Source organism: Stenella coeruleoalba (genome assembly GCF_951394435.1).
Source record: "Stenella coeruleoalba genome assembly, chromosome: 19".
Classification (NCBI taxonomy): domain Eukaryota; kingdom Metazoa; phylum Chordata; class Mammalia; order Artiodactyla; family Delphinidae; genus Stenella; species Stenella coeruleoalba.
The window spans coordinates 38,754,141-38,777,728 of record NC_137165.1 but is presented as its reverse complement, the minus strand read 5'-3'; the positions used below and the strand labels follow the sequence as shown (position 1 = coordinate 38,777,728).

The 23,588-nt window shown below is 47.7% G+C and overlaps 3 protein-coding genes across 6 annotated transcripts in view; 1 reads left to right on the top strand and 2 right to left on the bottom strand.

Annotated features, from left to right (window-relative positions):
• Positions 1-23,588, bottom strand: part of HOXB7 (homeobox B7) — a gene marked incomplete at its 3' end in the record, with an annotated part of 498,962 nt that overhangs the window by 36,233 nt on the left and 439,141 nt on the right. The gene's annotated exons all lie outside the window — the stretch shown is intronic.
• On the top strand, positions 3,802-15,042 carry SNX11 (sorting nexin 11). Of its 4 annotated transcripts, none has more exons than XM_079905065.1 (8): positions 3,823-3,854; positions 5,964-6,023; positions 7,210-7,264; positions 7,708-7,794; positions 8,090-8,190; positions 9,681-9,776; positions 10,010-10,222; positions 11,415-15,042. In XM_079905065.1, the coding sequence occupies exons 3-8, from the start codon at positions 7,223-7,225 to the stop codon at positions 11,686-11,688; spliced, it is 813 nt and encodes a 270-aa protein (XP_079761191.1). In that variant the 5' UTR covers positions 3,823-3,854; positions 5,964-6,023; positions 7,210-7,222; the 3' UTR covers positions 11,689-15,042. The 4 variants fall into 4 exon arrangements, with proteins under 4 accessions (XP_079761193.1, XP_079761191.1, XP_079761190.1 ...); XM_079905064.1 differs by lacking the exon at positions 3,823-3,854 and adding an exon at positions 5,418-5,841; XM_079905067.1 differs by lacking the exon at positions 5,964-6,023 and having other exon boundaries at positions 3,802-3,854.
• Positions 21,427-23,588, bottom strand: part of SKAP1 (src kinase associated phosphoprotein 1) — a gene marked incomplete at its 5' end in the record, with an annotated part of 276,920 nt that continues 274,758 nt past the window's right edge. The window contains one exon of the mRNA XM_079904479.1: positions 21,427-21,565. The remainder of the gene's footprint in view (positions 21,566-23,588) is intronic.

The window sequence follows — 23,588 nt, the reverse complement described above, 5'->3', positions numbered from 1 at the left end:
CACGGGTTCGAGCCCTGGTCCGGGAAGATCCCATATGCCGCGGAGCAACTAAGCCCGTGTGCCACAACTTCTGAGCCTTCGCGTCTGGAGCCTGTGCTCCGCAACGAGAGGCCACGATAGTGAGAGGCCCGCGCACCGTGATGAAGAGTGGCCCCCGCTCGCTGCAACTGGAGAGAGCCCTCGCACAGAAACGAAGACCCAACACAGCAAAAATAAATATAAAATAAATAAATTAATTTAAAAAAATAATAAAATAAAATAAAATACTGAATAGGGACTTCCCTGGTGGTCCAGTGGCTAAGACTCCATGCTCTCAATGCAGGGGGCCCGGGCTCGATCCCTGGTCAGGAAAATAGATCCCGCATGCCGCAACTAAAGATCCTCCACGCGGCAACGGAAGATCCCCCATGCCGCAACTAAGACCCGACGCAGCCAAATAAATAAATATATTTTTTTAAAAAAGAATCTACCATTTCTTGAGTTTTGCTAGTATCGAATAAGAGTATCCAGAGGCCCTGCTTGGTCTGGGCTGCTTTAAAGCAGCTCAAGCAGCTCTCGCAGATCTGGCCATCAAAACGCACTTTTGCCCGGCCATAGCATCTTGCTCTGTCTCCGACGATGGTCGAGAATTAAGCGATCCCCCGTGTCACGATGGAAGAAGTGAGGGAGACCGCTGTCCAGATGCAAAGCCCCATCAAGACAGAGTGGAATTCCTGCTGTGTCCTTTTCACCTATTTCCAAGGGGATATTAGCAGCTAGCAGCGTGGTGGACGAACACGTCTCCAGAGCTCTGGGCAATGTCAAGAGCCCACAGGGACTGAGCCCTTCCAGCCAGAGTGGAGATGCGATCCTGAGGAATGTTAAGGAAATCTATTTCCCCCTTGATGGAGGACCTGCCAGTACCAGCCTTGCAGTTGAAAAAAGCCAGCCCCAGAGAGAAGAAAAGATCTGTTTGTTCTTTTACTGAAAACTTCGGTGTGAGGAAGGGAATTCTTTTTTCCAAACCTGCTTATGTTTTTTTTGCGGTACGCGGGCCTCTCACTGTTGTGGCCCCTCCCGTTGCAGAGCACAGGCTCCGAAGGCGCAGGCTCAGCGGCCATGGCTCACGGGCCCAGCCGCTCCGCGGCATGTGGGATCTTCCCGGACCAGGGCACGAACCCGTGTCCCCTGCATCGGCAGGCGGACTCTCAACCACTGTGCCACCAGGGAAGCCCCGGGGGCTACTCTTCGTTGCGGTGTGTGGGTTTCTCATTGTGGTGGCTTCTCTTGTTGCGGAGCATGGACTCTAGGCGTGTGGGCTTCAGTAATTGTGGCACTCGGGCTCTGTAGTTGTGTCTTGCAGGCTCTAGAGAGCAGGCTCAGTAGTTGTGGCGCATGGGCTTAGTTGCTCCACGGCATGTGGGATCCTCCCAGGCCAGGGCTCAGACCCGTGTCCCCTGCATTGGCAGGCGGATTCTTAACCACTGTGCCACCAGGGAAGTCCCTGTTTTTTCTGTAAACTTGTTAAGTGAATCCTGAGCATATAAGATGGTTAAAAGAGCTGCTCAGGGGTGGGGAGCATAGAGCCTCACACCCCTTGCACCGACTGCCCTCCTACTTAGAAATCAGCCACCATCAATGGGGTCTTCCACATCAAGACTGACCTTGTGGTACCCCATGGGGTTGTCCCACTCTTCCAACTGAATAGAGATTCCAGGAACAGCCTGATGCTTTCTAGCCCTAAGCAGACTATGGCCAACTTCCCTCTTGCCTCTAACAAAAGCAAAATGGAAATGGGGTGGGCAAGACCCACTGAGAGTGGCTGGACGCTAGACACTCCCTGCATTCTCCAAGTTTGCAAGAATGCTGAAAAGGTCTCTGGCTGGCCCTAATGAATGAAATACTTTCACTCGGGAAATTTGATGCCTCAATTCCAAAAAAGTGATCCAAATGAAATGGCTGAGCAATCTGAGAAGTAACTTCTTGCAAGTTAGTAAACAAACTGCCCCACCCCAAGCGGGGCCTAGAGTAAGTTCTGTATCCAGAACACTTCTTAGATGAGTTCCATGACTTCCTGGCTGCCCTCGCTCTGAGGAGGAGGACGCTGGCACCCCATACCTCACAGGTGCTCATGCTCACCTGACAGCCTTCTGCAGCGGCCCACCTGACTGCCATCACCACGGAACCTTTCCTGTAGTTCTTCCACTGTTAGTAGCATCTGGGAAATAGTAACTTTCTTTTCAGCACAGAACCGTTGGGGCCACCTGTGCGGATACCCACGGCATCTCACACGAATTGGAGGTGAAAGGCATGGCTGGCTCCAAGACTTGGCAGCAGGACACTCCCTCAGATCGTTCCAGATAAAAGGACAAATTTCTCCAAACTCCTTCATCTCTCCAATCTGGTAGACAGCCTGGTGTCCAGTGTGAGCTTGGTATACTTACCCCTGGCAACCCAGAGGCCCCTGCCGTCAATGGTCCCCACACAAACCCCACTTGCTCCCATGTAAGAGCTCAGAGGGTGACTAATAATATGACATTTTTGGATTAAAAAAGAAAAGTATCCACAATTATCAGAGAAAGCTAAAGATACCTCTCCCTTTTCCGGCTATGTATCTGTGTGAGACCAGATTTTCTGCATTTCCTAGTCCAAAACAACAGGATAACAGAGCGAATGGGGAAGCAAATATGAGAATCCAGCTGTCTTCTATTAAGCCAAACATGAGAGATTTGAAAAATTGTAATATAATGCCCCTCTACTCAATTTTTTTGGAAAGTGTAGTTATATTTCATAAAACATATTATGTTCACATGTAATGGTTAATTATTAGTTTTAGGAGAATTAGTAAATGATTTTTAATTTCTCAATTTAAATTTCTAATCTGGTGAACATCCCACATAAACAAAAGCTCTTTGGGGTCTTTAATCATTTGTAAGAATGTAAAAGGATCCTGAGATCAACACGTTTGAGAAGAGCTGCTTTGTGGTACGTGCACCTTACCTTATGAGCTAGCTCCACCTTACAGAAGAGGAAACTAAGACATAAAGATTTAAGACCAGTTTAAGGCCACATGGTCAGTGTAGTGCTGGGTATTGTACTCCGGTCTTCTAACTCCAGAGCTTGTATTTGTGACTATAACTTTTTCCTTGAAATTACCTCTGCTAAAATTATCTTTAAGCAGATAGTTAAAAGACATTTCAACAACATTAAAAAAAAGTCTTCATCATAGTCAACGGATATTTCTTTCTTATTAAGTAGCTACACGATCCTTCCTTAGGCTTGTATCGCAAGTGAAACTGGTGATTGCTGGACCGTCCTCAGTTCGGTTTTTGTTCGGACAATCTGGTTTTCGAATCTGAGTTGGCGTCCCCTTGATAACTCCGCGGGGGAACTGGAAGCTAAGGGTTCCAGTTCCCCGGGGACTCTACAGATTTCGCGTGGCTTCCACGCTCAGAACCCTCCCACTCTCAGCACCATCTCTGCCCTCAGACCCACTTTAGGACCTCTAGGGACGCTTCCTGGCCGCTGATTGGCTGGGCCTGACAACAATGGGAGGGACGCGGCTCCGGATTGGACGTCAGAGCCCCTTCTCCTCCCTCGCCCGCTTCCACCGAGCAGCGTCCCAAATGAGAGCGGGATCCCGACTCCAACCAGGACCTGGGCGGGGTCGAGCGCTCCGCCCCGGGAGCGGGGCTGCCACTAAGAGCCCTGGCCTGCGGGGGCCGGGCGTCCTGGGCACCCGGGATTGGCGTGCCGGCAACCTTCTCCCGTCGTGCACCGGGGCGCCGGCCGCTCACCCGGAAGAAGAAGCCTAGAGTCTTACTGTATAGTGGGGCACTGGCGGTGTTGCTGTGGGGAGTGGGTTCTGCTCTCAGGTGAGGGGGCGTGGGCGGGGCCGCGGGGAGTGGGTGCTGCTCTCAGGTGAGGGGGCGTGGGCGCTACGCTCAGGCTGCGGGCTTGAGCGTCAGCAGTGGCGCTTAGGGTGGCGACCTCGCTGGCCATCCTAGGGAACGAGCGGTCTCACCTACCGGGATGAAGGCGGGTGCTTACTTGGGATCCAAGGAAGGAAACCCGGCTTTTCCATTTATTTTTAAAGTATAAAGCATCTTTCCTTCCCACTCCCCAAGTTTAGTAGGCAAAGGGGAATAAGAACCACATGGCCTTTTTGCTCCTAGTTCGTTAGGAGTACGGTGTGTGTGTGTGTGTGTGTGTGTGTGTGTGTGTGTGTGTGGCCGGAGTAAAAGAGTTTGGCTACATTTACCCAAACACTAGGACTAGGAGTAATGGCAGGTATTTTACGGGGACACAGAAGGCTCTTGTGCTAGATTGTGGTTGCCTTGTTACTTAACCTGCAAGTGGAAAGACTGGCAAGTTACACATGAACAAAAGAATGGAGCAAAGAATAGCTGAGAATAGGCAGAGCTTGGTCGGACAGGGGAGCTGCTTCTACCACCTGTGGATGTTTCGGAAGGAGAGCTTTTTGAGTTGCCATCCGGCACCAAAGGGCTGAAGAATGAGTAAGAAAGGATGGGAGTCTCGGTGGCTCAATATAAAAGTTATCACCTGATTTTTTTTTAACATGTCTCTTTAAGTAGTTTAAATGGGAGTGAAAATGGTGGAGCGAAAGCCTTGAACTGCTGCCTTGAATTGTTTAGACATAGGAAAGCTTTACAAGGAATCTACTTTGTAAACAGCAAACAGCTGGATTTTACCCGGAGATACTGGTGCTGGTACAGGTGGAGAAAGTAAAGGAAACTTCACATGTGATTGAAAGGGCCCAGGAAATGTAGCTAGCGCTGAGTGAGTTGCATTAAGTAGCTGAGAGGATCACTGACTCTATCCTTAGTTGGATGACACATGGATGCATCTCCCAGATCATACTGCTAAAATTAAGAACTTCCTCCTTCCCCTCCAAGGATAGAAATGAGCTTCATTTCCTCCTGAGGAGTGGCACCCAGGGAGGGAGCTGGGAGAATAGTAGTTGCTAGAAATTATTACTTGAAGTATAGGTTTTTGTGTTTGTTCCATTGTTTTTAAGGAAAGTTACAATTGAAACATTTTTAGTGCCCTTTAAACTTAGTTTTAAGTATATAGCGTCTTGGGGGGTCCTAGGCTTTTTTTTTAAAGCCAGTTTATAGCTATTTGTTTCTAAGTGGTATAAGCCCCAAAGGAGAGGAGCTTGCTCTCGGAGCCTTAGGCAAACTCTTCTTGAGCCTGAGAATGATGACCATTTCGTTAGTAAATTATGGTTCTGAATTTGGCAAACTTTTCAAGGCACTGGAGTTGTGTGAGCTGTACTGAGGAGTGGATTTCCTTGTCATCATGTCTCCTATGGTTACTTTTGTGGAAAGACACTTCAGTGTATTTAACTCTGCTCCTGTGCTGGCAAGTTACCGAATGCCTAAAAAGAGAAGAGAAAAACAATTTTTGTTTAAATCTTAGGAGGTTAATTGTTCACAGTGAGTTGGCCTGCTCTTTTTGATCACAGCCATTTGCTTACATCCAGGATGTTATACATCAGTTGTTACGGAATTGGGATTTCTCGCCTTTCAGTTCAGGACCCCTTTGCAGTGGTGACTGCATCAGCTGAAAAATCAGAATGTCAGCAAGAATACTGTTGAAGATGGCATTGCAACCACAGAATTTCCAGTTTACTCGACTGTGTAGCCCAATTTTGTCATATATCATGCAGCTTCATCTCTGCGTGCAGTGTCTGTGTGTGAAGAGACCTTCTGGTATACTGAAAAAGATTGGAAAAGCTGTGTGCTCTGCTAATTTTATGGTGTAAATGAGTTCCCCTTCTCTTGAAATGTTAGCCGTGTGAGCACAACATAAGGAAATTCATTACACACTCTTCTAACGGTAAGGCAGAACTAATAAGAGAATGTGTTTAAAATTAATTGTGGGACTGTAAAAATGAGTGGGTGTGTAAATGGGCATGGGGAGAGGAGAGGGAGAGCTCAGAGATAGTCTTGTTTTCCCAGGAGCCAGCCTGGATCATTTGTTGGCAGTACATATTGGCTGAAGTCAGTTTTCATTTCAAGGTAAATTGGAAAGGGAAATTAAACCTTATTGTTCCACTCTTAAGAGAGGAGAATGGGGTGGAGGCGGCAGCCAGAGTGGATGCTGTTGGAGTGGTTCTAGGAGTAAAAAGATCAGTGCTGTATTTTAACAGAAGGTGACATCATGGGCCCCTTTGGACTTGAGTAACCCTGTGCTGCAGCCTTCATGGTCCCCTTGCTGGAGTGGGCGATGTTGCTGCACATGTAAACTGCCACACTGGGGGAAATCAGTGGCTTAGGCTTTAATGAATCTTTGCAAAGGAGTGGAAAACATCCTGAGTCCACTTGTGCAGCTGTGGGGTGCTTGGGCAGTGGTATAAACCGCATGTCGAGAGAGGAAATGATCAGAACCATTGGCTTGGGTTCTGGAGGTGGGATTAGATAAGGGAAGGTCACAACTGGGCAACCCACTCAGGTGCCCCCGGAACTCTCCAACTCTGAGATCTGTCTCTGGGGCGGTGACTGTGCTTAGCAAGACAAAGAGAGACTTAGGAGCAAAGGCGTTTGTGGGGTTTTGGTTGTCTCTAAACAGCTGGGAGGGGGCAATGTTAGGTTCACTTAGAGAGCTGTGCTGTGTGTGCCCACAGACACTGCTGTGCCTGCAGTTCTCAGGCAGAAAGGTTTTATGACTCAGCCTGCCTTTTCTGGCTGCCTGAGGCGACAGTGTGTAGACCTGAACATGTTTTGGCTAGAGGTGGCCTGGTTCAGGGTCCCCGCCATGGTCTGAGAAGGGAGGCAAATCCTCCAGGGCTTTTAGCTTGGCACCTAGCTCACGTAGGGGACTTTTTTTCCTTCCTCTTAAGTTTTACACAAGAACAAAAAAGTTGCCTGGATTTCCCCAGGGGGGTGTCGATTAAAAATTTTCAGGGTCGGGCTTCCCTGGTGGCGCAGTGGTTGAGAGTCCGCCTGCTGATGCAGGGGACACGGGTTTGTGCCCCGGTCCGGGAAGATCCCACATGCCACGGAGCGGCTGGGCCCGTGAGCCATGGCCGCTGAGCCTGCGCGTCCGGAGCCTGTTGCTCCACAATGGGAGAGGCCACAACAGTGAGAGGCCCGCGTACCGCAAAAAAAAAAAAAAAAAATTTTTCAGGGTTTTGCCCTCGCCAAGAGAGAGAAGAGTAGACGCATACTAACAGTGATTGATCCTGTGTCTTCTGTCCCTCATCAGATGTTTTCTTCCAATGGGCTTTTGGTGTAGAATGTTGGAGAACCAAGAGCAGGAGGTAAGCATGTGGTCTCTGGGCAACAGGTGGGTAAATGTTTGAGGGGATTTGGGAGATTCAGATATTGCTTGGTGGTGTCCTTCTGACACTAATACCTTGGTGGTTCTGATGAGCTCAGGGTCAAGCCAGAGGAGGGAAATCAGTAGTAAAGGCATTACTGGGAAATGAGGTTCCATTTTCACTAACTTTTCCATTCATTGGAATGTACTAGAATGTAAGCTTCATAAGGGCAAAGCTTTTTGTCTCTTGTTCTTGTTCTACCCTAGTGCCTTAGCACAGTGCCTGCCACATACAGGGTGGTCAATAAATATTTGCCGAATTGAATGAATAAATGAACAAATGAATGAAAGTTGGTGTTGAGTGGAAAAATCTGGCAGCCTTTGTGTCGAGGCCACCTTACTGTGTGGCTGTGCTGAAGCTGAAGAAGCATTTCTTCCCTCCAGGAGGTGATCACTGTGCGTGTTCAGGACCCCCGCGTGCAGAATGAGGGCTCCTGGAATTCTTACGTGGATTATAAGATATTCCTTCATGTAAGTGCATCCAATTTTGATATTGGGGTCAGCACCCTCCAGGGCTGAGGGCCAGTCTTGAGGCAGAATCTGTTTATGGATGTTTTGACAGAAGTAAAGGAGGGAGGAGAGGAAAGAGAGCCTGGGGTTTGCCTGAGAGTTGTTTTCAGGCTGCCTGGTGGCATCTTGCTCTGCTTGGAGCCCTCGATCAGGACTGTGGCCTGGTGGCTTGGGTCCTTAGTGAGAGTGACGATGGGGAGTTCACGTGAACTTGGGCTTTTTCCACTAAAGCCTTTTCATGTGCTGCCTCCTGTAGACCAACAGCAAGGCTTTTACTGCTAAGACATCCTGTGTGCGTCGCCGCTACCGAGAGTTTGTGTGGCTGAGAAAGCAGCTACAGAGAAACGCTGGTTTAGTGTGAGTTTGCTCTTGTTTTCTTCTTGGGTCTGAGACTGGCTTTTTAGGTGCTTACTTGGCAACTGGAATTTACAATGAAAAAAGCTTGGCAACTTGCCAGGTACTGAGGACATTGAGAAATGTATTCTTAAATTATGTTTTCAAGTCAGTAAAAAAAGTAAGACAGCGTTCTTATTTCTAATATTTTGACCTAACAAAGCCAAATAAATCTAAAAAATATTTTTCTTTTTTAACATGCATAGGGCTAAATAGTCTAGGGCTAAAGAAAGGTACTGCTGGCTTTTTAAGTGTGCTTCACTGGTTGTGAGAAGCTTTTTAGCATCTGGAATAAATTGACAGGTGGTGTTCCCGTCCATTTGATATATAAAAATAGTGATTATTTTTTTCTTTTTTGTGTAGAGACCTCTATCCAGAGAGCCTTAGGAAAAGCAGTAGTGTTCACTCCTCACCTGCATACTTCAAATAAGTCCTAAAACTTGAGACAGTTTAGGACAGTGATTCCACCACAGTGTGGCCACTGCAATGCTCTGGTGACCCTGTTGATGATGTAGCCAGTTAGTTAACATGTGGGACTGATGAGGCCATTGTCATGGGTCAGGCCCTAATTAGTCAGTTGGAACTTCCTCTGAACAGACCCTGCATCCTCTAGTCTGGCCTGCCATTTTTTTTTTTTTTTTTTGCGGTATGTGGGCCTCTCACTGTTGTGACCTCTCCCGTTGCGGAGCACAGGCTCCGGAAGTGCAGGCTCAGCGGCCACAGCTCACGGGCCCAGCCACTCTACGGCATGTGGGATCTTCCCGGACCGGGGCACGAACCTGTGTCCCCTGCATCGGCAGGCGGACTCTCAACCACTGCGCCACCAGGGAAGCCCTGGCCTGCCATTTTTAAAGCATGTGCCATGCTTCACAGGAGAGGCTAGGGAGGCTTGAAGAGTTTGTGGATGATTTGCTGCAACTCGACTACTTTCAGAAAATTCCAAGCATGTGACGTTCCAGGGCTGGAGAAGGTAGTCTTAATTTACACAGAAGGACCCAGCATTCTCCGTGTCTCTGTGTCCAAGTTTCTTCCTTTTTCAGTAATAGTTGATGGTGGGAATGGGTTTTGTAAACAGTGTAATCTAGCAGCATGGAGTTTTTAAGTCATAGACTTGGTTCAAATACCAACTCTGCTGCTTACTTACAAGCTGTGTGACACTGGGAAATTTACTTAACTTCTCTGTTTCTATTTCCTTACCACTAAAATGGGGACACTAATATCTTTCTCATGGGGTTTTGGGGAGTATTAAACGAAGTAAGGTTAAATTAAAACATTTACAGTGCCTGACACACTCATGCAGTCAAGTCAGTGTTAGTCTCTTTCCCCTGCCACCTTATTAAATTCTGTTTGTATTGATTTGCGCCTCTTTTTAGGGGATTTCCTTGATCAGGGACTGGAATGACTGTCTTGGATGTTACTTATCTTGGGCGTGTTACATTATGTGATTCCCACAGGCCTGTACCTGAACTTCCTGGGAAGTCAACCTTCTTTGGCAGCTCAGACGAATTCATTGAGAAGCGACGACAAGGTCTGCAGCACTTTCTCGAAAAGTGAGTGGACTTGGCGGGCTAGCACTTGCCTCCTGGGGAGGGGCTGGGGGGTGAGGTGTGTGTGCCGGGCAGAATGGCCCCTGTGAACATACAGGCACATTTGTGTCAGATGCCTTTCTTGCACCCTTGTGCCTTCAGTGCTCACTCAAGCCACAAGTCCTTCAGAGGATGGGGCTGGGGAGAGCCACTGCTCGGGGTGATGCTCTGTGTTGCCCTACCTGTGTTTGCCCCAGGGTCCTGCAGAGTGTGGTCCTCCTGTCAGACAGCCAGTTACACCTCTTCCTGCAAAGCCAGCTCTCGGTGCCTGAGATAGAAGCCTGTGTCCAGGGCCGAAGCCCCATGTCCGTTTCCGATGCCATTCTTCGCTATGCTATGTCAAACTGTGGCTGGGCCCAGGAAGAAAGGCGGGGCTCCTCTCACCTGGCTAAAGGAGACCAGCCTAAGAGGTAACTGAAGTGCTCTATTTTGAGACACCAGTGGCTAGGATTATTGTAACCTGGGCCAGTGAGGTGTCCATTGGTAGAGAAAGCAGTAAGGTCACAGCGTCAGTGGCCTTTCAGAAGGGCCTTGGCCTCCTTGTGCATGGTTCTTTCATTCCATGCACAAAGGTCTTGTTTCTTTACTAACTCATCCCTGGGGAGCGTGCTCTCCTATTGGAACCTGAGGAGAAAGAAGAGAAGGCTTTCTTATTTGTTTTGTTCTTTATCCTCTCCCCCAACCCCCGTTTTCTTTTACTTTTTTTTTTAATAAAGTGCATTGTTATTTTTTTAATTAATTAATTTTTAAAATAGCATTAGAGCTCTCTCTTTTTTTAATTTATTAAATTTATTTATTTTTAGCTGCGTTGGGTCTTCATTGCTGTGCGCAGGCTTTCTCTAGTTGCAGCGAGCGGGGGCTACTTTTTGTTGCGGTGTGCTGGCTTCTCATTGCGGTGGCTTCTCTTGTTGCAGAGCACGGGCTCTAGGTGCGTGGGCTTCAGTAGTTGTGGCACGCGGGCTCAGTAGTTGTGGCTCGCTGGCTCTAGAGCGCAGGCTCAGTAGTTGTGGTGCACGGGCTTAGTTGCTCCATGGCATGTGGGATCTTCCCGGACCAGGGCTCGAACCCATGTCCCCTGCATTGGCAGGAGGATTCTTAACCACTGGACCAGCAGGGAAGTCCCCCCCATTTTCTTTAAATAACAACCTTATTGAGATATATTTACATACATAAAGTTCACCCTTTTAGTGTACAATTCAGTAGTTTTAGTTTATTCATGAAGTTGTTCAGCCATCTATCACCACAGTCAATTCTAGAATGTTTTCATCACCCCCAAAGAAACCTTGTGCCCATTAGCTGTGACTCCCCATTTTCCCCAACCCCCAGCCCTTGGCAATCAATGTCTACTTTACTTGTCTATGGATTTGCATATTCTGGACATTTCAGAGAAACGGAGTCAGTCATACGGTATGTGGTCTTTTGTGACTGACGTCTTTCATTTAGTACATTTTCACGGTGTGTCTGTGTTGTAGTGTGTATCAGCACTTAATTCCTTTCTACGGCCGAATAATATTTATTTGTATGGAGAGACCTCCTGCTGTTGTCCATTCATTTTTGTTTACCTGTTCATGCCCTTCGTTTCCCTTTCCCTCTCTTTTCCAGTTGCTGCTTTCTCCCAAGATCGGGCAGGAGGAGCTCTCTCTCACCGCCTCCCGGGGAAGAAAAGGACAGTTTCGAGGTGTGGGCTCCTGTTGTTGACTCTGAGGCTCCTTCCTTGGAGAGCCCCCCTCTCCCACCTCCCTCCTTTCCGTCATGCTGTGGTTTTGCAAGACCTGATGAGGGAATCTCTGCTCCTCAGCCTGTGAGGAGGGCCATGGGAGGGGACCGTGCAGTGCGTTTGGATCCTGGTCAGTTGGAAACAGTTTTGGAAAAGTGAGCTCTGCTTGGAGCTCTGGGTTCTCCTCTGAGGCGGATGAAGGAGATGTGGGCCGGGAGACTTGCTCAGGTGGGGCTGGGCCCAGGCCGGTGGTGGGGAGGCTGGGCACCGTGGCCTCTGCTCGCGTTGGTTGCGTGGAGGTCGGTGACAACTCGTCAGGCTTCTTCCATAGAAATAGACACTGTGCGGATGTTTATAAGTTAAGCACAAGGCGCAGGGGTTGTTGGTTCTGAACCAAACCCCATATTTACTCTTCTGGGAGCTGAATTTCTTTAGATGTTTGTTAACAGGCCTAGGAGCACTGTCTCAGGTGACTGGTTTTGGGGACCTGTAGGTGGCAGATTTTAAGCTGCCATATTGAATAATGTTCAACAGAAATGCTTGTGTCATTGTATTCCCACAGGCTCTATTTTTGCTGCAGCCCCTGGAGCACTTAGTTTCTGGGAGGCTGGCCTCTTGCCTACCCCCTTGCATGGACAGGGAGGTGAATATTCTCCCACCTCCTTGCTTTTCCTCCACTAATACCACTGAATGGAACGGTGCTGTGACTCCTGTCACTGGGGTTTCCTGCGCATCCCAGGACCTCGGCCTGGCTTTATGGGGCCAAGACCCATGAAATAGCTCATGGCCATCCACGAAAGAGAAGGGTTTGGTCACAGCCATAGGAAAGGGACCAGTTCAGGGGCTTTGTTTTGGAAAGGATGCCCTGGGCTGTCACCGTCTCTCTGATTATAAAGCGGAGACGCGTCTGTCTTCTCTGCAGGGTAAGCATGGGCTCCTTTCTTTTTTGAATCCTTTTCTTCTCCCTTAGTAACAGCTCCCTGCCCCCAGGCTTCAGCCACCACGTGTCCCTCCGCTGTGTTGCTGTGTTGCCGTATGTTCAATCCAGTGGGGTGCAGGGGCTTTGTTTCTGCCTGGAGAGAGGGCTCTGGGGATGGAGATGAGGAACAACACGCCTTCCTTCAGACAATGAGGCATTCTGCCCTCCTGCTGCCGTAATTCTCTCCTCTGAGAGCCAGAGCTGGTAGGAGATGAGTGCCGCTGGCATTCTGCCCTGCCCTGCCCTTGGGTTTGTGTGTATGGTTCTTCCCCTTCTTGCCCGCTTCTCCCTCCTCTGGCCATCGCACCCTGTCTCTGGGCTCTTTTACTACCAGCCTATGCTATGGGACTGTCATGGCATTTAGTTCAGAGTTGAGGGGTTTTGGCTTGAAATAAAATTCAAGTATTTAAGACTGTTGTTGCAGTTGGTGTCTAACAAGCTGTAGCAGTGGAGGAGGGAGTGAGGGCTGGCAGTAGTTACTTTCATAAATCATGAATTTATCAGCGTGGAAATAATGGTTCAGAACCGTGCACGGCAGCTCTCCTGTACTGTGTGTGCAGCTCAAGTTCACCACTGGAGGAAGAATTGCCTTCCAAAGAGTCAGGATCCAGCTCCTCTCACAGTTATGGGCACGAACCTTGTTAGGTATAATTTACCTGATGCTGCTTCCGTCCTCGCAGCCTGTCTGAGGTGCCAGGTGCTGAAAGAGAAATAAAGTTTGTCAACAGGCAGATGCGGAGCCCTCGCTGGGACTCATTTCTCTTTCCTGCCCGCCTCCCCTGGGTCTCTCCTTTATATGATGCAGCAGAGCAAGGCGAGGATAGAAAACCTACAGAGGCAAATCCAAAATGTCAGAAGAAGTTCATTTAAAAGGGGAAAAAACTCCATACACAAACCTCACAAAAACCCGACAGATGCTAAGCTAATGGTATCCGCTCTGCCGATTGGTGGGGATGACTCATGAATATTAATGAGTCCAATGCTCCAAATGGTGCAGCTGTGAACCCAGCTGTGCTTGAAGCTCTCTGATTTCAAAACTTCCAGACAGGAGCCGGAGGTGGTCTGTGTCAATTCCCTACTCAGCCAAAAAACAGCAAGCTGGGTTGGCCTTCTTCTGTTCACTCCTTTTCTTGCTGGAGTTGGTGCTCAGCAGCTAATTCTGCCAGCAGGGTAGGCTGCTGGGACAGCAGGAGCTGCTCAAAGACACAGATGCAATTTTTCTGACTCTTGGCTTTTTTTTTTTTTTTTTTTTTGCTGTACGCTGGCCTCTCACTGTTGCGGCCTCTCCCGTTGCGGAGCACAGGCTCTGGACGCGCAGGCTCAGCGGCCATGCCTCACGGGCGCAGCCGCTCCGCGGCATGTGGGATCTTCCCGGACCGGGGCACGAACCCGTGTCCCCTGCATCGGCAGGTGGACTCTCAACTACTGCGCCACCAGGGAAGCCCTCTTGGCTTTTTTAATGATCCATTATCAGCAGTGCATACAACAGCACCTCAGTTAATCTAAGGCCAGGCACCATCCCTGCACTGTCTTGTGCAGAGTTGAGTGTAGACCATGGAAGGAGATGTCCTGAGAGGGGAAGAGTTTTTCTATGGGCCTGGAATTACCAGAAAAACAGCAAAGATGGATTTTCCTCTTCATCTAGGCAGTGCCATCTGCCTGTCTCCCATTTTGCTCTGTCCCTGTGTGTACTAAGGGCTGCCACCGATGACCTCTGTAGGGAAGATAGGGAACTACTAGGGGGAGCGGCCTACTGAGTTGTTTTGTAGAATGGAAGTATTTTTGGTTTGAAGTAGGTTCTGTGCCTGACTTATAGTTACCTAATTTTTTTTTGGCTGTGCCATGCGTCATGTGGGATCTTAGTTTTCTGACCAGGGATTGAACCTGTGCCCCTTGCAGTGGAAGCACAGAGTCCTAACCACTGGACTGCCAGGGAATTCCCTAGTCACCTTTCTTCCGACAGCTAGTTTCGTGGTCCAAGTCTAGTCATCTGTTACCCAGGATAAGTGATCCCAATCTCATGGGTTTCCTTTTGTTTGGTGGAAGTGTGTGTGTGTGTAGGAGGAGATGGGTTTTCTTGTGTGAACATAATAAGTTTCATATGCATCTTTTTTTAAAAAAAATAAATTTATTTATTTATTTTTGGCTGCGTTGGGTCTTCATTGCTGTGTGCAGGCTCCTCATTGTGGTGGTATACTAGCTCTGTGTGTGTCCCTTCCCCTGGTGGCCTTGTTGGTGTGGGAAGCCAGGCCCACCAGCAGCCTGACCCGAAGCCCTGTAGCAGAAGGCCCAGGTGAGAACCTGTGTTGGTTTGTTGGAGGCAATTTAACCTGCCTGCTATAAGCTATGAGACTTAGATATATTCTACCAATTAGGGCACATCTGTTAGCAGTGCTGAAAGGCCGGCACTGTCTCTTTAAGAGCCATCCCACTCCTCTCCTTGAGCGATGAGGGCTGGGGGCACAAGGGAGTCAGATGCTGATTAAACAGTCCTACTGCCGAGCTCTGCTAGAAAATTACTGTAATTATGATCTAGTCCCAGCAGAGGGATGAGTTCCAATCCTGCTAATAACCCTTCCAGGTGCCTCAGATTCAGGGCCCATGGGAGGCAGCATGGTTAGGCTCTGGCTGGCAGCAGGGCCAGCAAAGGCCCTCCTGTCTGGCCTCTGCAGGCAAAGACAACAAAGGCGCTGGACCCCTCATCCTCTCTTGGCAGTGGGTTTTGGTTGTCTTTTGTTGTATTTTTTTCTTTTTTCTTTTTTTTTTTTTTTTTGCTGTACGCGGGCCTGTCACTGTTGTGGCCTCTCCCGTTGCGGAGCACAGGCTCCGGACGTGCTCCTATTTTTTTGATTCTTGACAGAGCTCCTGGGAGTCATTTTGTATGAGAGAACTTTCCCCTAAACTAACACGAAGGACCAGGAAAATCACAGCCACAAGATGACTGTCCTGACTCCCAACTTCTGCCCCAGTCCCGCACAAAGCGCAGGGAGCCAGTGTGGGCCCTTGCACCGCAGCTGCTTCTACACTGTTTCTATGAATCTGGGTTTCTTGCTCCGAAGTAGTACACAGTGTTAAACTCAGTCCTGATCAAGACTTTCAGGGCTCCCCTTTTAGATGTCTGCTACAGAAACAGGAAAAAGGATAGTTACCACAGGGACTCACTGTGATGCCGCTCTCTAAATCGGCAAGCACTGGTTTATTCATTTGAAAACATCATTCTTGTAGTGCAAATCTGCAGCAATGCAGGCGAGCAAATCTCAGATTCCTGTGGAGCGTGGGGGCTGGCTTCCTGGTTCTTAAACCCTGAGGAATTCATGACATTTATACTCTCTGTCTTCTCAACTTCATAAGCCTCTCTCTGTCACTGTAATCCAGTAGCTAAAGCCCAGACTTCTAGAAGGCAGGGCAGTTTCTCTGTACTTGGCCCTACGCACACCCAAATGCCCTGAGACAATGGTTCTTCACCAGGGGTGGTTTTGTTCCCAGGGCACATTCGACAATGTCTAGAGACATTTTGGGTTGTCAGAATGGGTGGGGGTTGAGGGGAGTAGTACTGGCTTCTAGTGGGTAGAGGCCAGCTGCTGCTGTACATCCTGCAGTGCCCCAAGAACATACAACTGCCTGGCCCCAGATGTCAATAGTGCCAGGTTGAGAAGCCCTGTACTAATAGAATGAGGCAACAAGCTCTAAATCCCCCCTCTGCCCCCAAACCTCCAATGCACTGCTTTGGTCACAGATCTCCAGATGGCAGGTGCTTTCCTGGAGGTGGAATATATTAATGACGGGCTTAGCAGGGTGCCCACCGTGGGAGGCATCCAGTAAATGTAGGTGGTGTGCATGTGCCACCTTGGTGATGCAGGGCAGAGCAATGCCAGTGCCTGACTGTAGTTAAAAGGGAGGTTTTGTATCCTGTTTTCTTCTGTTCCATGATCGCATGTGGGGCATAAAAGGTGCCCAGCTGCTCACCATCAGGCTAAGAGTGTCTACAGTGGACCCAGATGCCTTCTTTGAGGACCAGCAGTAGAAGCCTCTTGGAGCTGACTCCCATGGCAGGAGGCAGGGAAGTGGCATACTCTTGCCCAGTGCCACAGAAACGCTTCCCTCAGTGGCACTCTGCCAGGTGGCGGGTGGTGATGGGCCCCATGAGGGAACTGAACACACACAGCTGCTGATGACCAGCCAGTGCCCGAACAGCTTGATGCCAGAGACACCAGGTCCCTTGGAACAGCCTGGGCATCAGGAAAAGAAAGCCTGGTTGGCAGGGTTTTCCTAGGAGCCAGGCCTGCAGGGGAGAGGACTTCATTAGAAGGGATGTTGCCAAGCATCGGCCAGGAGAACCAGGCTGTTTCTATCTACTGCCCACTCTCCTGGTGACCAGGCAGCCCATTTTGCCTTATTTTTAGGGTGACCACTCATCCTGGTTTACATCTACGGTCATGGCATCCTTATGAATAATGCCCCCTTTCATTCTCAAAAGTGTCTCCATTTGGAAAATAAACTACATAGTTGCCTATTAATTGTATTTTAGTTTCCTCTAATACTATAGTTTTTTGGGGGGCGGGGGCATCATATTTAGAAAAGATATTGGTGCAAAATAGGCTGCATCTTAAAATATATCATTAATTGAATCTCAAGAGTTGCAAAAGGGTGGTCATCTATTCATACTAACTGAAAAGACAAAGAAAAACAGAAGAAAAACATATTTTCTGAACAGTTTTTGATAGGAAAATAGGGAGAATAATTCAGATCCCTTGAAGAAGAAAAATCTCTTTAGTTTTACGTTTCAGGCTCCCTACCCAATCTGTGTAAATTCTAATGGGAGATGAAATAGCTGGGCAGGAGGGAGGGGGAAGCAAGGGACTGTGGTAATCCACAAACTAGAAAATTAGTTTGAGTCACTGGGCTGTGTAGCAGGGATAATCCTCTATGTAGACAGCTGCTTTTTCTAAAGTCAGCTCCACAGATTTTGCTGGTGCTCTGGGAATTAGCAAATCAGTGCCACTCAAGATTTATCCTTCCAGAGTCGCTTCTGGTGGAGAGACCTGCAGGGAGAGCTTCCTTTTGGCCAAAGGTTAAAGCACCTCTGTCCCTGACATTCAAGAGTTTTGTTCTCAAGATGAGAAGGAACGAAAGAAAAAAACGAAGAAGGAGGAACATACAAACATACGTTGGATTCTTTTTTTCCTTTCTTGCTTCTCTTTTTTTTTTTTTTTGCGGTACGCGGGCCTCTCACTGTTGTGGCCTCTCCCGTTGCGGAGCGCAGGCTCAGTGGCCATGGCTCAGGGGCCCAGCCGCTCCGCGGCATGTGGGATCTTCCCGGACCGGGGCACAAACCCGTGTCCCCTGCATCGGCAGGCGGCCTCTCAACCACTGCGCCACCAGGGAATCAATCCCCTCTTGCTTTTCTTCAACTCCCTCTTTCTCAGACTGATTTATAAAGGCAGGACTGCCCCCCCTCCCCAGCCCCCCCCCCCCAACACAGACACATGCTTCATGACACCACTGCTTTATTGTGATGTAAGTGATTGGTGTGAAATGTGGATTTTGGAAATGTGTCACTGGAGGTGTCTCACTGCAACAGAACTCAAGTGATTCAAGAAGCAGAGCGGCAGCCTGAGATTTTCAAGAGTCCCTCATTTCATTTCCTCTTCAACAGCAGATTTTGTGTGATTTTTGTTCAAGTCACCACCTTTCAGATCCTCAGTTTTGCCACTTGCAAAGACTGATTACAAATAAGGTGGTGCAACTGAGCAAGCTAAGGTGCTAAAACAGTTAAGGATAACTTGAAATCTAGGCTATTGCTTACATATTATGTTTAGATAAAGTAACAGGAGGGAGGACATTTAGTTGGCCCCTCTTTAAATAGAATCAAAATGTCTGGGTTTAGGGAATGAGACTTAATAGGAATTCTCTTCTCTTTCCCATTTTTATTCACCAGAGGGAAAAGATGTCGTTGGTTTTGAATTAAATACAGATTTCTAAGAGATATAACAGACCATTGTGTGGGAAAATTGAATACTGAGGTAATTGTAAAACAATGTCTATGCTATTTTGCTATATGGATGACAGAGGAAACACACTGGAAAAATGTATTTTTAATGAAATGTAGCTGAAAGATTGCTTTCAGAGCATTTAGTATTCTCAGATTATCAGCTTGGATGAGGCAGGCCAAACTGTACCCACCTCAGGTCAGGTTATCCAGTGGAAGTCAGTAAGTTCTGTGTAAATTACTATATATCTGTGAAGGGCAGATATGCATTTGCTTCTTAAACATAGGATTTTAGCTTTCTTATTTTCTCTCCTTTACATAATATCAAGGGAGGAAAAGGGCCTCCCACCTCTTACCCTCTGCAGTTTCATGTGCTAGAGTAATTAGTGGCTTTTAAGCAGCCATCCTACATATAATGTGGTTAGTTAAGTGGTCTAATGCCCGTTATCCAGTTAGTCACAGGCAGTAAGGTGGGGATTTGGTTAGTGGAGTCAAACAGAGAAGGAGTAATCTGATTAGCCAGTTGCTTTCTGAGGCTGTTGGCTGAGATGGTGGCTGTGGAATTGAGCAGGTCTGCTGGGTGAGGTTTAGCTTCAGGCAGACTGTAGGAATCCACTACTTCCCAGAAGTCTCCTTTAGAACTTTCCCCTAACAGAGAATGCCCTTTGTCTGTAGATAGTCTCGAACTTGCACTATCTTTTCCAGCATGTTATAAGGTCAGAAATAGCCAGATGGCTATGGACCAGATTCCCAATTAGTCCATTTGTTTATATCTTTTAGGGCCAATCTACTTTTTCCTCTAAGTTTTACAGCTAGAACGTGAGTGTGGTGCAGTAGACTGAGGTGCCAAAAGACCTTTGCAGTTTGGCAAGTTGCTGGTTTCCTCAGGTCTGGAGGTATAGAAAGGACTATTGCACTAAGGGGGTTTTGTTTTAAATACCGGAAGCCAATGGCCATGCCACTGAGAGAGTGTTGAACTGTGCAGAGTGGAGAAAGTACCTGACCTTGCTCCTTTTTCATTCCCCTTCTGACCCGGCCCCAGATACCCCCTCTTCCTCCTCTGGTTTCCCCTTTTCTGGTGTCTTAGTCATGGAGCGGTGGCACAGGGGTATTCTCTCCTGTTAGCCACCCAGCCTTCCAGAGTTGCGTCCCTGAGGGTTCTCTAGGGAGGGGGCAGTTGGGCACAGAGGGGTTTCTGTTTGCTCCTTCCATTAACCACTTTAACAATGCCCATTGTCTTTACCTGTAGGCTGGGATTGGTGCAAAGCTTCCTAAAGCGGAAGGCAATTGGTTCCCTTTGGTTCATCTGCTCATCTGCTGCCACCTAGTGGTTGCTTCTCCTTTGGCACCCTGTGTAAAGTGGAGGGGACGTTATGGACAGTTCTGTAGTGCCTTTTATCTCTTTTTTTCCCCTTCCAGACTTAAATTGTCCCCCTTCTGTTACTTCTTTATCCATCACATATAACAAAGCTTTCTTTTGTTTTACTCCTGGGTCAGAAAAATCTGGAAATGAATAGCTGGCATAGGATCTTTGGAGAAACTTGGAATCCACTGACAACATCCCTGTTTGCTCCCAGTTTCTCTCTTTGGTGACATGAAATGGTGTCTTACTGCAGGGCTGTGATATTGTTGTTAAGAGGTGAGGAAGGCTACTGCCAAGCTAGAACAGCTCTGAATAGAATAGGCAGCTTCGGAGATAAAATTTCTATGGCTGCTCAGTTGCCCATCTCTCAAAATTTCTTGTGTAGAAAGTCAGGCAATAATATAACTAAACCTTACTGAGAAGTAACTTACTACGTGCCAGGTGGTGTTCCAGGTACCTTACACGTTAACTCCTTTAATCTCCTAATGACCTGGTGAGATGGAGTATACCCCTTCTAAGGAGAGGAAATTGTGGCGTAAAAGGTCAAGTAACTTGCTCTTAGAGAACATATGTAGTATACAGGGAACCGGGACTTATTTCCAGGTTGTCTGGTCCTAAAGTTTATGGGTTTTTTTTCTGGGCTGCGCCTCGCAGCTTGGAGAATCTTAGTTCCGGTGACCGGGGATTAAACCCGCGCCAGCAGTGAAAGCCTGAGTCTTAACCACTGGACCACCAGCGAATTCCCTCAAAGTTTATGTTCTTTTTTTCTTTTTTAAAGATTTTTTTTTTTTGGTGGACCATTTTCAAAGTCTGTATTGACTTTGTTACAATATTGCTTCTGTTTTATGTTCTTTGGTTTTTTGGCTGCAAGGCATGTGGGATCTCAGCTCCTTGACCAGGGATGGGACCCACACTCTCTGCATTGGAAGGCGAAGTCTCAACCACTGGACCACCGCCAGGGAAGTCCCAAAGTTTATGTTCTTAACCATTATGTTTTGCTGCCTCTTGAAGGCACAGATAACCCGAGTGCTAGGCACAGGCAACAGGAAAAGGAAACAGGGTCGTATAGACACAAGCCCTCCCCACAGCACTCCCTCAGCCTGCAGGACACAGTGGGGTTGTTAACTGAGGCCCAAAAGGGAACTCTCCCATGTGCTGACTCCAAAGACTCGCTTCTAGCCCTGTCTCATTTCAGACAGAGTGAACACAAAAGAAAAAAATAACAAGTAGGCAGTGAAAGGAAGTCTGAGAAGCCGACCAGAAACCGGGCAAGCCTGGGTTCCAGAGATGGTCCTGCCCTGAAAGACAATTGCAAGCCCTCTTCTGTGTTTGGGCTTTTGTTTTCTTTCAGGCTCTCCCTTCCCACTTGGTGGTTTTTGTTTGTTTGTTTGTTTTTGTTTGCTTTTGGCTGCGAGGCATGTGGGATCTTAGTTTCCTGACCAAGGGATTGAACCCACATCCCTTGCATTGGGAGCGTGGAGTCTTAACCGATGGACCGCCAGGGAAATCCTCCCTTCCCACTTTGTTTGGAGGCGATAAGAATGCCCAGAGCCAGCATTTTGATACCAGTACAAAAAGAAACACAACACCATCACACAGGGCAAGGAACCAAATCTGAGGTTTATTCGTGCTTTTCAAACCAGCCAAAGCAACCAGCAACTTCTTCCTCCAAAGGTTTCTCTCTCTCACCTTCTCTGTGACAAGCCTGTGGAAAAGGCAGAAGTGGGTATGTGGAGATGTTTAGAGATGGGCTCAGCTATGACGAGGCAGGTTTAGTAACAGGTCTGCTGAAGATGCCTCTTCTCACTTGTCTCATTGGTGGTTTACAGTTACTACACGGTGGGTGTCAGAGACCTGGGTCTCTTCTGTACAGGGAAGAGCCCATGATGTTGTTGGGCTGGATGGTACAGGGAGTGGGAGCGCTTGATCATCAGTTTCTTCATGAAGGTGGGGTAGAGAGAAGGGTATGTGTCCTAAAGGAGGAAAACTACACAAATTTGCTTTTATGATTCAAAATATAGAAGATATAAAAGGGCATAGAGTAAAAAGTGTCTCCCTCCCACCCTGTGTCACAGTCACGCAATTTCTCTGTCATTGGAGGCAACCAGTGTTATCCTCTTCTTTCTCCTTCCAGCGGTAACTCATACATATATAAGCAATTGGAGACTCCCTCTTTACACAAATGGAGCAAATTAGACCTACCCTTCACTGCTTTTTTTTTTTAAATTATTATTTTTATTTTGCGGTATGCGGACCTCTCACTGTTGTGGCTTCTCCCGTTTCGGAGCACAGGCTCCGGACGCGCAGGCTCAGTGGCCATGGCTCACGGGCCTAGCCGCTCTGCCGCATGTGGGATCTTCCCGGACCGGGGCACGAACCCGTGTCCCCTGCATCGGCAGGCGGACTCTCAACCACTGCGCCACCAGATATCTCCTAATGTGGCATAGTATTCAATTCCCTGAATTACTACAGTTACTTGGTGAGGTCTCTATTGAACATTTAGGTCATTTCCAATAGTTTGCTATTGCAAACAACCTTGTGTGTATATCATTTTGCACGTGTGCAAGCGTAGCTGTAGGATAAACTCCTAGATGTGGAATTGTTGGGTCAAAGAGAATGAGGAGATAAACAAGTTTGTCATGAAATAAATGACAGAGTGAAGTAGGGTGAATTTATTTAGATTTGACAAAAAAATTCCAAGCCTTCTGCATTCATGGCCTGGAAATGGAGTCCTCATTCAGAAAATCATAAAGTCAAACATTGAGCGAGAGGCCCAAGCTGGTGCTTCATGATTGTACAGGGGCATCAGAGAGTAAGATCTCTCCTTATGTATTTTCCTAAATGAACCACTCAACTGCTGCTGCACACTAGAGTGGGCCCTGGTCTGAAAGATTCCAAGGCCAGTTTGTATCACTGTCACACATAACATCCTTCACCCCATCAATAAAGGCTGCTTCCATTTCAGGCCAGAAGATGGAGCTAGTGATATCATGCTAGCCTTGGTGTCCTTCATCACCATCCTAATTCTAATCCTATTGTTACCCCACCCAAAGCACTCACTCTACTGTTTTAAAGTATGATGTGGTTCTTGCTGATAAAATGCAATCCATATTCTTTGTTACCTAAAAGTTAATTTGATTATGTTCCATAGGAATCCTCATACTGGATTCCTAATCTTTGCCAATCATATTGCAATACACGGGCATTTGGGGGAAACGGTACTCTGGATTTGAGAGCTGTGTGTAAAGAAACAGATCCATCCTTGTGGCACAAATTCCTAATTCTCCAATATTCATTCTCCCTTTTAAATTTATTAGTTCCACCACCGCCCGCCCGCCCCCGTCCCGGCCCGACCCTGCCCCACTCCACTTTTAAGCTGGACACAGATTCTACCTAGAAGAAAGCTTTCTTTGCAGCTTGCTGTCTCTGTATGTCCAAGTTCTGGCCAATGGGATGTAAGCAGAAGTGGTGTGTGCAACATCTGTGAAATGTCCTTAAAAGGAGAGGGTGTGCCCTTATCCTGTCATTTTATCTTTCCTGCTGGGTAGGATACAGACATGATAGCTTGAACTGGAGCATCCATCTTGGGCCATGAGGTAACCTGGGGAATGTTGACCACACACAGTGGGGCAAAAAGAGAAGGTACCTGGGACCTAGATACCTTGGATTACTTACCTCCAGATTTTTACAGAAGAGAAAAATAAATTTCTGTGTTAATTAATAACAAT

Coding starts and splice junctions, on each gene's coding strand:
- SNX11 (XM_079905067.1), top strand. CDS start 7,223: ATGGGCTTTTGGTGTAGAATGTTGGAGAACCAAGAGCAGGAG. Junction 7,795..8,089: donor ATTATAAGATATTCCTTCAT/GTAAGTGCATCC, acceptor TGCCTCCTGTAG/ACCAACAGCAAGGCTTTTAC. Junction 10,223..11,414: donor AAAGGAGACCAGCCTAAGAG/GTAACTGAAGTG, acceptor TCTCTTTTCCAG/TTGCTGCTTTCTCCCAAGAT.